The sequence below is a fragment of the Piliocolobus tephrosceles genome, chromosome 14 (genome assembly GCF_002776525.5).
Source record: "Piliocolobus tephrosceles isolate RC106 chromosome 14, ASM277652v3, whole genome shotgun sequence".
Lineage (NCBI taxonomy): Eukaryota > Metazoa > Chordata > Mammalia > Primates > Cercopithecidae > Piliocolobus > Piliocolobus tephrosceles.
Window position 1 is genome coordinate 10643849 of NC_045447.1, and position 15161 is coordinate 10659009.

The window sequence follows — 15161 nt, forward strand, 5'->3', positions numbered from 1 at the left end:
CCCGACAAGACACGAGGTGGTGGAAGCGGGCAGGATCCCAGCGCTACCCTCTTCTTGAATCAGTGATCTCAACACATCGGATCTCTGTTTCCTCATCTGCAAAATGGGATCAGTGAGCTCAGATGGTCACAAATTCCACAGGAACCACTTTAGCCAAGCCCAGCCCCCTGAAAGGCCCCTTCGGTGGGCTGTTAGGGTGATTGTTCTCATCTGTGGGGCTGCCTGATGCGTTCCCACCCGCCGGCCTTGGAGAGGGTGGGATGGGAGGGTGGGGTGCTTGGGGAGACAAGCCTAGAGCCTGGGCCCTCCTACCCCACTGCCTCCCCCCCCACTGCCTCCCCCCATCCCAGGGCCCCCCACCCAGTGACAAAGCCCGTGGCACTTCCTGTACCCGGTTGGCAGGCGGCCTGGCCCAGCCCCTTCTCTAAGGAAGCGCATTTCCTGCCTCCCTGGGCCGGGCTGGATGAGCCCGGAGCTCCCTGCTGCCGGTCAGACCACAGCCTTCATCTGCGCCCTGGGGCCAGGACTGCTGCCGTCACTGCCATCCACTGGAGCCCAGCACCCCCTCCCCGCCCATCCTTCGGACAGCAACCCCAGCCCAGCCCCACGTCCCTGTGTCCACTTCTCCTGACCCCTCGGCCGCCACCCCAGAAGGCTGGAGCAGGGACGCCGTCGCTCCGGCCGCCTGCTCCCCTCGGGTCCCCGCGCAAGCCCACGCCGGCCCCGGCGCCCACCCGCAGCCCTGCCCCTGGACACCGGATAAGGCCCAGCGCACAGGCTCCCGCGTGGACGGCATGGACGGCGGCGCGCTCCCTCTGGCTGTTGCCCTGCTGCTGGCCGGCTGCAGTCTCAGCCCCACAAGTAGGTGTCCAGGGACCCGGGGTGGGGAGACTCGGCCCCCGGTGCACAGACCAGGCCCCAAGTATTCCCGGCCTCCTTCCTGTATCCTGAGCTCACGCCCAGCAGAGCCATCCATGGGGCTTTGGAGGGTCACCAGCCCTCCCAGTTTGCTGGAACTAAACGGTTATACAGGACTTTCAGTGTTGGAAAGCCTCGGGCAAACTGGGCTGACTTTCACTTTAACCCTGGTCTCTGGCGTCTGCTCACCCAGCTGTGTTCCATTACTCCCCGGGAAGCCTAGGTCCTAGAATGCTGTGCAGCCACAGGAGAGTTTCCTGCCCTCTCTGAGCCTTGAGTTTCCCCATGAGGAATGGATGGGAAGGAGGGCCCACAGCCTGGGCTCTGAGCACTGGCTCTGGGTTCAGATGTCATATAGGCACTTCCTTGCGGTGTGATCTTGGGGGACTGCCTTCGGGCCTCTGAGCAAAGTGGGAATGAGAACAGACTTCTCTCTCAGCTGCTGAGAAGGTTGGTGGTGAGGGATCATTGCAGAGACGGCTCTGACAGACTGGCCACTTCTGTGCTGTTTTATTTTTAAGTTCCTCCAGCTCACCTTCCCCAGGGCCTTTGAGCAGCTCCTAAAACCGAACAGGCCAAGGCTGCAGGGCCCTGCTCTGCCTCCCTCCCACCTCCCTGATCTCCAGGAAGGGGACAGGAGTGGGTGCCGGCCAGGTTAGGGGTTCTGTGGGGCTCCTCGGCCTGGGGGCCCTTCCAAGGGGTCATGGCCTCTGCTGCTTTCTGAAACTGACCAGAGGAGGGGCCGTGAGGAGCCAGGGACCCCCAGCCCCATGTCCCACTCCCTATCCCTCGGCCACCTCAAGCCACTGGCCGGTCCTGTGGACAATCCTTTGACCCACCTGCGCATCCAGGGGCTTTCTGATGGATCTGGGGGAAGAGGGGCAGAAGCGAGCTGAGAGTGTGGGGAGGAAGGGGAAGGAAAACAGCGGTGGGGCAGCCACCGTCTCCCCACCTCCCCACCTGCCCACCTGACGGCATTTTAGAGTCCCTGATTCTGAGTCTCTAAAGCTCTGCCCACCACCTGACTGACAGGAAACTGAGTCTCAGACTTATTAAGTGACTTAGCAGGGATTTGACTCCTGGCCTGAGGCTCCCTAAATGCTTGCTCCTAGCAAGGTGTGATAGGGCGAACCTTCTTAATGCGGCTCACAACGACCCTGCAAGATGGCTGCCGTCATCGTCCCCATTTTACAGAAGAGAAAATGGAGGCTCGAGCCGGCCAAGTTCACACGGCTTAGACGAAGCCCCTACCTAAGCTCCAAGATCTCCCTCCCACGCATTGCTCGCTGCGGTAACACTCTTCCTCTTGGTCATTAGAGAAAGGTGCATGCAGACATTTAGGGCCTGGTTTTTAAGGATCAAAGGCAGGGGTGTGCTGGTAAATAATTAACAACGGTGTGGGGCCTCGGTCTGTAGCGTTTGTGGATTTCCACGGCGTAAGTACTCCCACCCGGCTGACTTCAAGCCACCAACTCACCAAGCTTGGAGCTGGGAATCAGTGCCCAGTGCACCTGGCAGTTGGTTCTGCAGAGTCTCTGCAGGCGCAGATCACATCGACAGCAGAAATGACAGGGGTGTAAAACGATTAGAAAGAAATGCGTTTGGACATTCATGATCTTTTAAAAATATATAGTAATAGCTATGTAACAGCCAGTTGGAAAAACTCCTGGAAATGTATCAGTCTGCTTCTGTGAACAGGTAGGAGCTGGTCCCAGTGCACCAGGGGTCACAGGCTCAAAGGTACAACAGACCATCAACCCAAATCATTTATGGTCTGGGAAGTTGAGGCCCATGGAAGGCAGAGGGGAGCCTGGGGCTAGGGCCTGGAACTCAGATCTCCATGCCGGGGCTGGGGGTAGGAGTGACCCCGACATCCTAGAAATGGGTCTAGAATTTGGGGCCACCACTTAGAAGAATCTCCTAAAACGGTACCTTGCATGTAACTTGCTACCCTCATAAATCAACCTTCAGAAGTCAGCCTTCTAGAGTTACTCGTCCAACTCTGTAAAGATGCGTGGTCCATGGGTACCTGCAACAAAAATCCAGTAACTGGAAATGATCTAAATATCCATGAGCAAAGACGTTAATAAATGACCACGCGATGGAGTATCATGCAGCAGGCACCAAGAAGACAGAGCTATATGAACACTGCCATGGACGGATGTCAGGGACACATTGTTAGGTGCCCAAACAACAATAATTCCATTTCGGCAACATTAAAATAGTAATAATGTACAATATGCAATAGAGAAAATTCTGGAATAGAATTTTCTATTTAACCCACTATTACTGTTCTCTGGCCTGGGGTTTTCTCTATGGGACTTTCACTTTCTTTTTAAAATTTTTTTGAGGCGGAGTCTTGCTCTTGTCACCCAGGCTGCAGTGCAATGGCACAATCTAGGCTCACTGCAACCTCCGTCTCCCGGGTTCAAGCGATTCTCCTGCCTCATCCTCCTGAGTAACTGGGATTATAAGTGCCGGCCACCACACCTGGCTAATTTTTGTATTTTTAGTAGACACGGGGTTTTGCCATGTTGGCCAGGCTGGTCTCGAACTCCTGACCTCGTGATCCACCCACCTCAGCCTCCCAAAGTGCTGGGATTACAGGTGTGAGCCACCGTGTCTGGCTTGGACTTTGACTTTCTAAGACACACTTTCCTGTCATGTTGGGGGTTTTTTTTTGTTTTGTTTTGTTTTAAGAACAAGCAGACCAGGTGCACTGGCTCACGCCTGTAACCCCAGCACTTTGGGAGGCTGAGGAGGGTGGATCACCTGAGGTCAGGAGTTCAAGACCAGCCTGACCAACATGGCAAAACCCTGTCTCTACTTAAAATACAAAAATTAACCAGGTGTGATGGTGGGCGCCTGTAATCCCAGCTACTTGGGAGGCTGAGGCAGGAGAATCGCTTAACCCTGGGAGGTGGAGGTTGCAGTGAGCTAAGATCAAGCCACTGCACTCCAGCCTGGATGATAGAGTGAGACTTTGTATCATAAAAAAAAAAAAAAGAAAAGAAAAGAACAAGCAGGTAGAGATTTTTTTAAAGCAATTAAAATTAACCATATAGCTGCCTCAGCCTGCCCCTAAAAAAACAAAAAATAGAGAAAAGGGAAAAAATTACCTCGGAACTCCTTTACTGATACAGGTACTGTTAGTACAGTGGTAGATGGCTTACTAGTTTTTTTTTTCTGACTTTTTAAGCTACTTTTAATCCAGGGGGTGTCCACATTTTGGGAGTCTTTGGTCTACTTCTTTCGAACCAGGTCTCCATGTTGTCCTGTGAACTCCATGACCATCCTCTTGCAGTTCTAGAATATTCTGTCCCATCAACCTGTCACTGTTTGATTAGTAGATCCCTTATTGTTAAATATTTAGGTGGTTTCCCCTTTGTTCTAGTTATAAATACTACCACCATGCAAGTTTTGGTACGTGCGCCTTTTCCTGTATTTTGGATTATTTCATGTGGATTGCGTCCCGGCAGCAGGGTTGCAGGGGCTCGTGGCCCGTGCTGGGCGACTGGGATTGAAGAGTGTTCGTGGGTGTGGAGGATCCTTTGCTGCAGGACTTGAAGTCCCCATGCTGCTGGCTGTCTGTGTCGGGGTCTGGGACTCGCTGGAGAAGGGTCAGTGGTGCAAGGCTGAGACCGCAAACGCCCGTCTCTTAGAGGCTGCATTCCCATTTGCTGGGAGGAAAAGGAGGCTGGAGCAGGAGCCATGTGAACCAGGAGAGGGTGGGCTCCCTGAGACAAGGGGAGCATGACCATTAGGATTCTCCCTCACCTCAGCCAGACAGATGTGACCCAGAGGAACAGAGGGACTTGCTTGTGGTCACAGACGGGTTGGTGCTGGGCCCTCTGGTGACAGACCCATTCGTTTGCCCCAGGGCTGGAGGTGGATCTCGGCAAGAGTGAGGCAGCCACCTCCCCTCTGTCCCCAGCGTGTCAGGCATAGGGCCAGCTCCTCCTGGCCTGTATCCCCAGTTTACAGATGAGAAAATTGAGGCTTGGGACAAATGACAGGTCCAAATTTCAACTCCAGGCTGTCTGCTTCCAAATTCAGCTTCTTTTCCCCACAACTTTTGTGGCCTGGATGCTGGAGACCTGGAGAACTGTTTACCCTGGCTCTGGGACCCCGCTTCCTAGTTCTAGCCCTGGCTTTGGGGCACCAGCCTTGGAGGCTGAAGGGGACCCTCATCTAGGGTTCAGCTGGCTTCAACCCCTGTGGCAGGGGTGGAGACGGGGTAAAGAGATGGTATAACAACTGACATTTAGTCAGCACTTACAGTAGCTAGACACTGCTCTAAGTGTGGTATGTGTACTGTCAGACTTAACGCTTGCAAAAGCCCTACAAAGGAGACACTCTTTCTGCCCCCATTTGACAGATGGGGAGACTGAGGCACTCGTATAACTCAGTCAGATGACAGAATTTACCCAAGTAACACTGCCCTGTAATGAGCCGCTGGGGCTTGAGCCCTGGGCCTAATCACTGCAGTGTGCTGCCACAGTGGAGAAGATGAGGATCTTCCTGTTGTCTGATCTTCTCCCCGCAGGCACTCAGCCTTCTCCCTGGTCCCCATAACGGCCCTCTCATCCGGGGTACAACCCCTGGGACCCTGCTTTTACCTTCAGCAGCCCCATCTATGCCCTGCCCTCTCTTCCTGCCTTCATCGTTAGGTGAAACCTCAGACTGTCAGACCCCCGGTAGAACTTAGAATATGTCCTATCCACCCCTCCCTCTTCCCCACCCATTAGCCAGGGGGAAGCAGAGTCCCAGAATGGTGGGGGGACTTGATGTGGGTCACCCAGCAGGTCAGAGGCAGCCCTGACCAGCCAGTTCCACAAATGGATGTTTGTGGTGTTAGAAACAAAATGCTTGTTCCTCAGTGCCGTGAAGAAATAGCACTCAAACATAAATTTAATTTTTCAGCAAGGCAATTTTTACTTCTATAGAAGGGTGTGACTCAAGAATGGAGTAATGGCGAGAGCACACCTGAACAAGGGAGGGAAAGGGGTTCTTATTCCTGACGCAGGTAGCCCCTACTGCTGCGTCATTCCCCTATTGGCTAAGGTTGGACCTCACAGTCTAAGCTAATTCCACTTGGCTATTTTAGAGAGAACAAGGGTATAAGCCAGAGTGGCGGGGTGAGTAGTTTGGCAGGAACGATGGTTTGGAACAGGTAACTAAAGGTGACTTAGGTCAAAGCAGATGACCAGGATGAGTCAGGACGGAGCAGGTGACCAGGGGAACAGATGTGAACTACTGATTAAAACTGGTGGAAAGGGTTGTTTACTGAAACTATGAGGAAGTTAAACTTTAAAATGGGGGACAAAGAACTGAACATACTGACATACTGATTCTTTGAAGAGAAATCTAGAACTCACTGTATCCAACAGTGGAAATGGATATTTGCTCTGAGCCCTGGACTAAGTGATTGGGACATGGAATGGTGTAGACTCTCCTTGTCCTGGAAAAACTCACTGTCTGCTGGGAGTGCAGACACACTGGCAAATCAGAACAGCACACCTGGGCATGTATGGGTCTCCAAGGACATCCAAGGACAGACAGATGCACCTAAGAAAGGAGGGACTGGCTTCTATGAGATTTTCAGGACAGGGTTTTAAAGGATGAATAGAAGTTGGCTAGGGGCTGGGCACGGTGTTTTCCCAATGTTTTGGGAGGCTAAGGTGGGAGGATCACTTGAAGCCAGGCGTTCAAGACCAGCCTGGGCAACATAGTGAGACTCTTTCTCCACAAACATTTTTAAAACTGAGTCGGGCATAATGACTCATACCGGTAGCTGCTCGGGAGGCTGAGGCAGAGGATTGCTTGAGGCCAAGAGGTAGAGGCTACAGTGAGCTATGATTGCACCACTGCACTCCAGCCTGGGCAACAGAACAAGCCCCCGACTGTCCAAAAAAAAAAAAGGCCAGATGGTCAAACAAAGGATGAGCGTTGATCTGGGAAACGGCATGGCAGGGGCAGGAAGCGAGGTGTGTTTAGGGGAAGAACCCACATCTCCCCTGACTGGGCATAAATAGTTGTGACGGTTGTCACCAGTTCCTAAGCAACTCCCACTTCTCAGGAGCCGGCCTAGCGCTGTGCAGGGGTAATTTACTGGCCTGCTTGCCGACTCCATAGGAAGCTGTTATGATCATCTTCATCCACATGTTACAGATGAGAACACTGAGGATGGAAAGGCAGCGGGCGGGTGGAAGAATCAGGACCTGAACCTTTGGCATCTGTCAAATCGCTGTGCTTTTCATCTCTACTGTAGGCTGCAGTGCAGGAACTTGACCCTGCAGGCGTGGTGGAACCATGGGGGAGTCCGGGGCCAAGGCACGCTGAGACCTCCTGGTGGCTGGGGGTAGTGGCTGGGCTGGATGCTGGGAAACCTGGGAGGCTGTAATTGGACCTAAAAAGGGTAAAGAGTGGCCAGGAGGTACTGAACAAGACGGGGCAGGCCTTGCAGCAAAAAAGACCCTTGTTGAAAAGTTTCTTCCTTGGGAGGCCGAGACGGGCGGATCGCTTGAGCCCAGGAGTTTGAGACCAGCCTGGGCAATATGGCGAAACCCGTCTCTACAAAAAATATAAAAATTAGCTGAGTGTGGTGGTCCACCTGCAGTTACTCAGGAGGCTGAGGCATGAGAATTGTTTGAACCTGGGATGGAGAGGTTATAGTGAGACGAGATCGAGACACTGTACTCTGGCCTGGGTGACAGAGCGGGACTCTATCTCAGAAAAAAAAAAAAAAGCAGGGGCGGTAGTGGGGCAGGGGGGAAGAAAAGTATCTGTCCTGGTGTGATGAAATAATATTGATAGCTTCTGTGTCTGGGGCACCTACTCAGTACCAGGCACTTGACAGGGGTTACCCCATCAAACTGACACACTCAGCCTGTGAATGCCTGCTGCTTGCTGGAGCCAGACTGTCTGGGTTTAAATCCAGGCCCTGACACTTAGTAGCCAGGTCACCTCGGGTATATTCTTTAACCGCCCTGGTCTTCAGTTTCCTCGAGTGTGCATGGGTGTAATAATAGCAGTTGCCCACCTCATAAGGTTGCTGTGAGGATCAAATGAGTTCACTTGTGTAAAGCCTTGAAATGCTACCTAGGATCCCAGTAAGCATGATGGGAGCATCTGCAGCGATTATTGGTGGCCTGCAAATGGGGAAACTGAGGCTCAGAGAGGTTAGGCTTCTGCTGAAGGTGACCAGCATTTTAAGAGGCAGAGCTGGGATTTGACCCAGGCCATCTGGCTCCAGAGCTGTTTTTCTTGATCATCCTCCAAGGTGCTGGAGGTAGCCGTTTGGAAAGTCTGGGAGGTGCTGTGTGCACGTGGGTGGCGAGGGTGGAGAGGGGACAGTGGTGGGAGGTGGCTCCTGGGTCTCTCACTTGGGGCTCCAGTCACCCAGGCCCTCAGCGGCTCCTCCTCTGACCCAGTCCCGGGAGGCCCTGGCGTTTCCCTTGGTGCCAGGGGATTGTTTTCAACTTGGTCTGGGCCCGCCTCAGGCTCCGGGAGACAGGCCCAGGCGTCACACTCCCTCCTGTCTCCCCATTCTCGTCTGCGGGGTGGGGGCGGCCAGGATTCGAAAAGGCCCCAAAATAAATGGACCTCTTATCTGATCTCCCCGCCAGGCCTGTTATCTGATCATTACATAATGGCCAGGCCTGTGGCCTCTCCCGCTGGCTGACGGCATGGAGGAGGCGGCCCCAGGCGGCCCCAGCAATCCGGGAGGAACTGGGGTTCCTGGAAGTCTGGGGAGGGGGCAGGGAAAGTCCCAAAGGGAAGGAGGGAGTCGCTGCGATAATCTGCAAGCCAGACACTGGGTCATGTCGGGAGACGTGGGTCCCGGGCCTGGTCAGCCATATCCTGTGAGACTTTGACCTGTCCCGCCCCTCCAGGCCTCAGTCTCCCCATCTCAGTAGGAGGGGCTTAAACTAGGTAAGAGCCAAGGAACCTGTGCTCACTGATGACAAAAGGAGAGCGTGGGGAGAACACGAGGGCTGGTGGGTCAGAGGGGCTGGAGACAGGAGATGGTACCGGCCCTTGATTTTGTTGGGGTGAGAGAGACCCCAGTGACCTCTCCATCCAGAAGGACCGTCACCTGGAGGCCACCCCATCCTGTGACTTCACCCCACCCCTTAGACCAGTCAATTCTACAGTGACTGAAGTCAGTAAAATAATTGTAATTAAGAGAGCTGCCGGCTCACACGTGGTGGCTCACACCTGTAATCCTAGCACTTTGGGAGGCTAAGGTGAGAGGATTGCTTGAGCTCAGGTGTTTGACACCAGCCTGAGCAACATAGCAAGACCCAGTCTCTACTAAAAATTTAAAAAGTTAGTCAGGCGTGGTGGCGCACAACTGTAGTCCCAACGACTAGGGAGGCTGAGGCAGGAGGATCGCTTGAACCCAGGAGCTCAAGGCTGTAGTGAGCTGTGATCACACCACTGCACTCTAGCCTAGGAGACAGAGTGCAACCTTGTCTGAAAAATAAATAAATAGAAATTTCAGAAAGAATTGCCATGTACCCAGTCTCAGGGAGTCCTCCCAACCTCCTCTGTGGATCATGTAGGCTCTATTTGTTGTCATTTTACAGACCAGGAATTGAAGCCCCACGGGCTGGAATCACCGACCAAAGCCACATGGCTGGTAAGCACTGGGCCTGAAAGGCAGACCAGGTCAGCCTGGCTCCAGGGAGCTTGTTTTAAACCAAAATGCCACTATGTCCAGGCACTCCAGAGTCCCTGGGACATGTAGGATAGGGCCAGAGAGAGGACATATAAGGCCTGGGCCCCCGTGGCAGTCAGAGGTCCTCATCCAGATCTTCTCCTTACCAAGACAGAGCTGGGAATGGCGTTGCCATGGCAAGGGGCAGCTATCTCACATCCTTTGCTGACTTCTGGGGCCCAGAGCCCAGCGTGCTGTGGGAAGGTGAGGAAGGAGGCTGGTGAGGCTCCAGACAGCCCAGGATTCAGAAGAAGCCTCCCTGCCCCCTCCTCCGAGCCGGCCTTGGCTGGACATGAGGCCAGTCTCTCCGTGCCCATCTTTGATCTCCAAGAAAACAGGAAGTGAGCGCGACAAGATGGAGACACAAACTTCCAAACAGTCTCCCCTTCTGTCCTCCTTCCCTCCTCCGGAGCCCCCTTCCCCCGGCACATTCCTCAGGACGAGGTGTAGGAACCTCATTTCCTTTTCCGACCCTGCTGGGTCCGGGTGAAATTCCATTCCTTTCCCTCAGGACCTGTGTTTCCGGGCTCTGCGGCCTGCTCCGGCAGCCTCCCTCCAAACCTGGGCTGCCTTCTCGGCTCGCCCTGTCCCTTGGGGCTAGGGAACTGTCAACCCCTTCAGACCATTCCTCCCACCACCTTGAGGCACAAGAGAGGAAGCTTTGTCTTCTGATCTCAGCTCCTGCCTTACCATAGGGTTGCCAGATACATCAAATAAAAATAAGCCGTGTGTGGTGGCTCGTGCCTGTAATCCCAACACTTTGGGAGGTCAAGGTGGGAGGATCCCTTGAGTCCAGGAGTTCAATACAGCCTGAGCACCATGGTGAAACCTCATCTCTACAAAAATGAAAAAATTAGCTGGGTGTGGTGGTGCGTGCCTGTAGTTCCAGCTACTCAGGAGGCTGAGGTGGGAGAATCACTTGAACCTGGGAGGTCGAGGCTGCAGTGAGCTATGATTTCGCCACTGCACTCCAGCCTGAGCAACAAAGCAGAGTCTGTCAAAAAAATAAAAAATAGGCCGGGCGCAGTGGCTCATGCCTGTAATCCCAGCACTTTAGGAGGCCAAGACAGGCGGATCACCTGAGGTCGGGAGTTCGAGATGAGCCTGACCAACATGGAGAAGTCCTATCTCTACCAAAAATACAAAAAATTAGCCGGGCGTGGTGGCGCACGCCTGTAATCCCAGCTACTCAGGAGGCTGAGGCTGGAGAATCACTTGAACCCGGGAGGCAGAGGTTGCAGTGAGCTGAGACCATGCCATTGCACTCTAGCCTGGGCAACAAGAGCAAACCTCCGTCTCAAAAAAATAAAAAAAAAATGAAAAATAATTTTAAAAAATAAATAATAAAAATATAGGAGACTGGCCGGGCATGGTGGCTCACGCCTGTAATCCCAGCACTTTGGGAGGCCAAAGCGGGCAGATCACCTGATGTCAGGAATTCGAGACCAGCCTGACCAACATGGAGAAACCCTGTCTCTACTAAAAATACAAAATTAGCCTGGTGTGGTGGTGCATGCCTGTAATCCCAGCTACTTGGGAGGCTGAGGCAGGAGAATCGTTTGAACCCAGGAGGCGGAGGCTATGGTGAGCTGAGATCACGCCATTGCACTCCAGTCTGGGCAACCAGAGCAAAACATCTCAAAATATATATATATATATGTATTTATATATGTATATATGTATATCTGTATATGTGTATATATATATCTGTATATGTATATATGTATATATATGTGTATGTATGTGTATATGTATATGTATATATGTATATCTATATGTGTATATATCTGTATATGTATATATGTATATCTATATATGTATATATCTATATATGTGTGTATATATACACATATATATGAGGCCCAGTGAAATCTGAATTTCAGATAAACAATGAAAATTTAGTATAAGTATGTTCTGTGCAATATTTGCAGTATACTAATACTTCAAAAAATTTACTCATTGTGCCAGGTGCGGTGGCTCAAGCCTGTAATCCCAGCACTTTGGGAGGCCGAGATGGGTGAATCACGAGGTCAGGAGATCGAGACCATCCTGGCTAACACGGTGAAACCCCGTCTCTACTAAAAAATACAAAAAAACTAGCCGGGCGAGGTGGCGGGCACCTGTAGTCCCAGCTACTCGGGAGGCTGAGACAGGAGAATGGCGTAAACCCAGGAGGCGGAGCTTGCAGTGAGCTGAGATGCGGCCACTGCACTCCAGCCTGGGCGACAGAGCAAGACTCCGTCTCAAAAAAAAAAAAAAATTACTCATTGTTTATCTGAAATTTGAAGTTAGCTGGGTGTCCTTTTATTCATCAATCCTTTACATAGTAACACTGTGACCTTGGGCAGGAGATGTTTCCTCTCCAAGCCTTGGTTTTTCAATCCATGGAACAAATATAATGATATCTACCTTGTCAGGTGGCTGTGATGGTGCAGGAAAGCCCTTAGCTCATGTCAAGTCCCTAGGAGAAGTTTGGAAAGTAGGAGTCATTGTCATCACCTTTTTCTCACCTAGCCTCTTTCCGGATTTCTCCAACAGGTCTTGCAGAAACAGTCCATTGTGACCTTCAGCCTGTGGACCCCGAGAGGGGCAAGGTGACATATACCACTAGCCAGGTCTCGAAGGGCTGCGTGGCTCAGGCCCCCAATGCCATTCTTGAAGTCCATGTCCTCTTCCTGGAGTTTCCAAGGGTGAGTGTCCCATGGCAGGGTCGGGTGCGGGCTCAGAGGAAGCTCCAAGACAGAAGGGGTGAGGGGTGCCTTCGTTGTGGCGTCCCCTGGGGCAGTGGCTGAGTCCTCATTAGGCCCCCTGCCAAAAGAGCGATGTGGGCATCTCAAAGGGCCCATAAGAGGTGCCATTTCTAGGGGCAGGGTCTGGATCAGGGCAATCTGTGGGTGCCACCACAAGACTCAGGTGGGAAGAGCTGAGTAGAGAAGAGCCAGATGGGTGGGGGGACCAGGTGAGTCTTGTTTACGCACCTCCGATGGTGGAGACCTCACGGAATCTCAGAGGACACACGCAGCTTCTCTCTAGGGAGCTCGGACTTTGAAAAGTGCTTCTTGGGCCAGCTGTGGTGGCTCACGCCTGTAATCCCAACACTTTGGGAGGCCGAGGCAGGTGGATCACGACGTCAGAAGATCGAGACCATCCTGGCTAACATGGTGAAACCCCGTCTCTCCTAAAAGTACAAAAATTAGCTGGGCGTGGTGGTGTATGCCTGCAATCCCAGCTACTCGGGAGGCTGAGGCAGAAGAATTGCTTGAACCAGGGAGTTGGAGGTTGCAGTGAGCTGAGATTGTGCCGCTGCACTGCAGCCTGGTGGCAGAGTGAGACTCCATCTTAAAAAATAAATAAAAATACAAAAATTAGCTAGGCATGGTGGCATGTACCTGTAATCCCAGCTCTACTTGGGAGGCTGAGGCAGAAGAATCACTTGAACCCGGGAGGCGGAGGTTGCAGTGAGCCGACATTGCACCACTGCACTCAAGCCTGGGTGACAGAGTGAGACCTTGTCTCAAAAAAAAAAAAAGAAAGAAAAAGAAAAAGAAAAGTGCTTCTCAGTTGAGCCCAGATCTTTCTCCCTGGAATGTCCCCTATTGAACATCTGTGACCCTCAGAGATTCAAAGGCTGCTGTGGCCTGGAGATGATTCTCCCCAGGAGACCCCCCTCCCAGCCCCTCCCAGCCCACCATCAGTTTGTCTGATATGTTTGTCCTTAGTCATAATAACGTCTTGGTTAAGCGCTATGTGCTAGAGATGGTGCTAGGGCCAACTCTACGCCAGGAATTAAGCGTCTCACATGTATTAAGCCTCCCGAGGCTCATCTGCCAGGGTCTGTTATTATCCCCACTTCTTGGAGAAGGAAACTGAGGCTGGCTGAGAGCAGTGGAGTGACATGCCCAGGGCCAGAGTTCACACCAGATCCCTGGGGATGCCAGAGCCAGCCTGCCACTTGGTTCCCCAGGTGGATCTCAGTATTCACGTGGCTTCTGGCCTGGCTGGACTGGAGGTTACACCTGGTTGATGTGGCCTTAGGTCCTGATAACAACTTCGCCGTGTCAGCTCCGGGCAAACTTATGGCCAATCTGCCCCCAAAACTGTTAAGTTGCCCTGCATTTGTGCAGTGATAAGAAAGTGCTCAGACCACCAATATCAGGGGACCCTGCTCCCCACCGCCCTGCCCTCCACGAGGACTGTGGGCTTTGATAATTTCCAAATCATAGATAGTGCCAAACACACTTTGTGTGGTTTTCATAGGCATTGTCATTTTTTTTCAAATTTGGTAATGATATTCAAAATAGGACCGCCTCTGTTAGTTCATGTTGTTTGTTTTTATGTTCAGGTCCCTGTGCCTCCTCTGGGTGACTGGGATCCCCCAACCGTAATTGCTCAATACTGGGCCAGGGTGAGGGGAGGGCCCCTAGGCAGGTGTCCAGGTCTATGGGAGACAGGCATGTAGACAGGTGTGTAGATAACCAGCCAGGATCCAGGGGACTGGTGCATTCTCAGGAGGCACAGGGCCAGGGCACCCCAGCTGCTACAGGATTAGGCAGGGCTTGTTACAGCCACACCATCCTGAACATACCCGATCTCATCTGATCTTGGAAGCTGAGGAGACTTGGGCCTGGAGGAAGCAACATCATGGATGTCCAGGAGCTCACCAAGGAAGGAGGTGGTGCGGAAGAGCACAAAATAGAGTGAATGCGGAGGCAGAGGGAGCAAGCTCTGTCTGGGGTCATCAGGTGGCAGGAGCTAGAGGTTCCCCAGCAGGAGAGGGGAGATGGCAAAGGCTTGTCGCCATATTAAGAAGTTTATCTTGGCCGGGCGCGGTGGCTCAAGCCTGTAATCCCAGCACTTTGGGAGGCCGAGACGGGCAGATCACGAGGTCAGGAGATCGAGACCATCCTGGCTAACACGGTGAAACCCCGTCTCTACTAAAAAATACAAAAAACTAGCCGGGCGAGGTGGCGGGCGCCTGTAGTCCCAGCTACTCGGGAGGCTGAGGCAGGAGAATGATGTAAACCCAGGAGGCGGAGCTTGCAGTGAGCTGAGATGCGGCCACTGTACTCCAGCCTGGGCAACAGAGCGAGACTCCGTCTCAAAAAAAAAAAAAAAAGAAGTTTATCTTTATCCTGTGAGCAATGACAGTTCTTGGAGAGATTTTAGGGGCACGGCAGGGGGCTACTGTAACTCATGCCATATTCCAAGAATTCCTCAGTTCATGATAACAAAATCTTCCCGTCAGCCTCTGCGTCTTCTAGGGAACTCGCTCCAGTGAGCTTCCACCTTTTAATTCAAGGAGCCAGGCTCCAGGCTCCAGGGCTTTGAGGGATGTTCATTTGAGGAAGTGGTAGAGACATCTGGGGTCCAAGAAACCCAGGGTTCAGTCCTGGATCTGTCCCTGGCCAGCACCTCGCATAGCATCTGGTGTGTAGAGAGTGGTCCTTCTCCCCACTCGCTGGTAGATACATCTGTCTTTTTTTTTTTTTTTTTTTTTTTTTGGCGGGGTCTCGCTCTGTCG

The 15161-nt window shown here is 52.5% G+C and overlaps 1 protein-coding gene across 2 annotated transcripts in view; it reads left to right on the top strand.

Annotated features, from left to right (window-relative positions):
• The first annotated feature begins 380 nt into the window (after positions 1-380).
• ENG (endoglin) overlaps positions 381-15161 on the top strand; it is a 43452-nt gene continuing 28671 nt past the window's right edge. For both annotated transcript variants that reach the window (XM_023217073.1, XM_023217075.1), the window contains exons 1-2: positions 381-861; positions 12179-12330. In XM_023217073.1, the coding sequence (XP_023072841.1) occupies positions 795-861; positions 12179-12330 (219 nt within the window). In that variant the 5' untranslated portion in view covers positions 381-794. The remainder of the gene's footprint in view (positions 862-12178; positions 12331-15161) is intronic.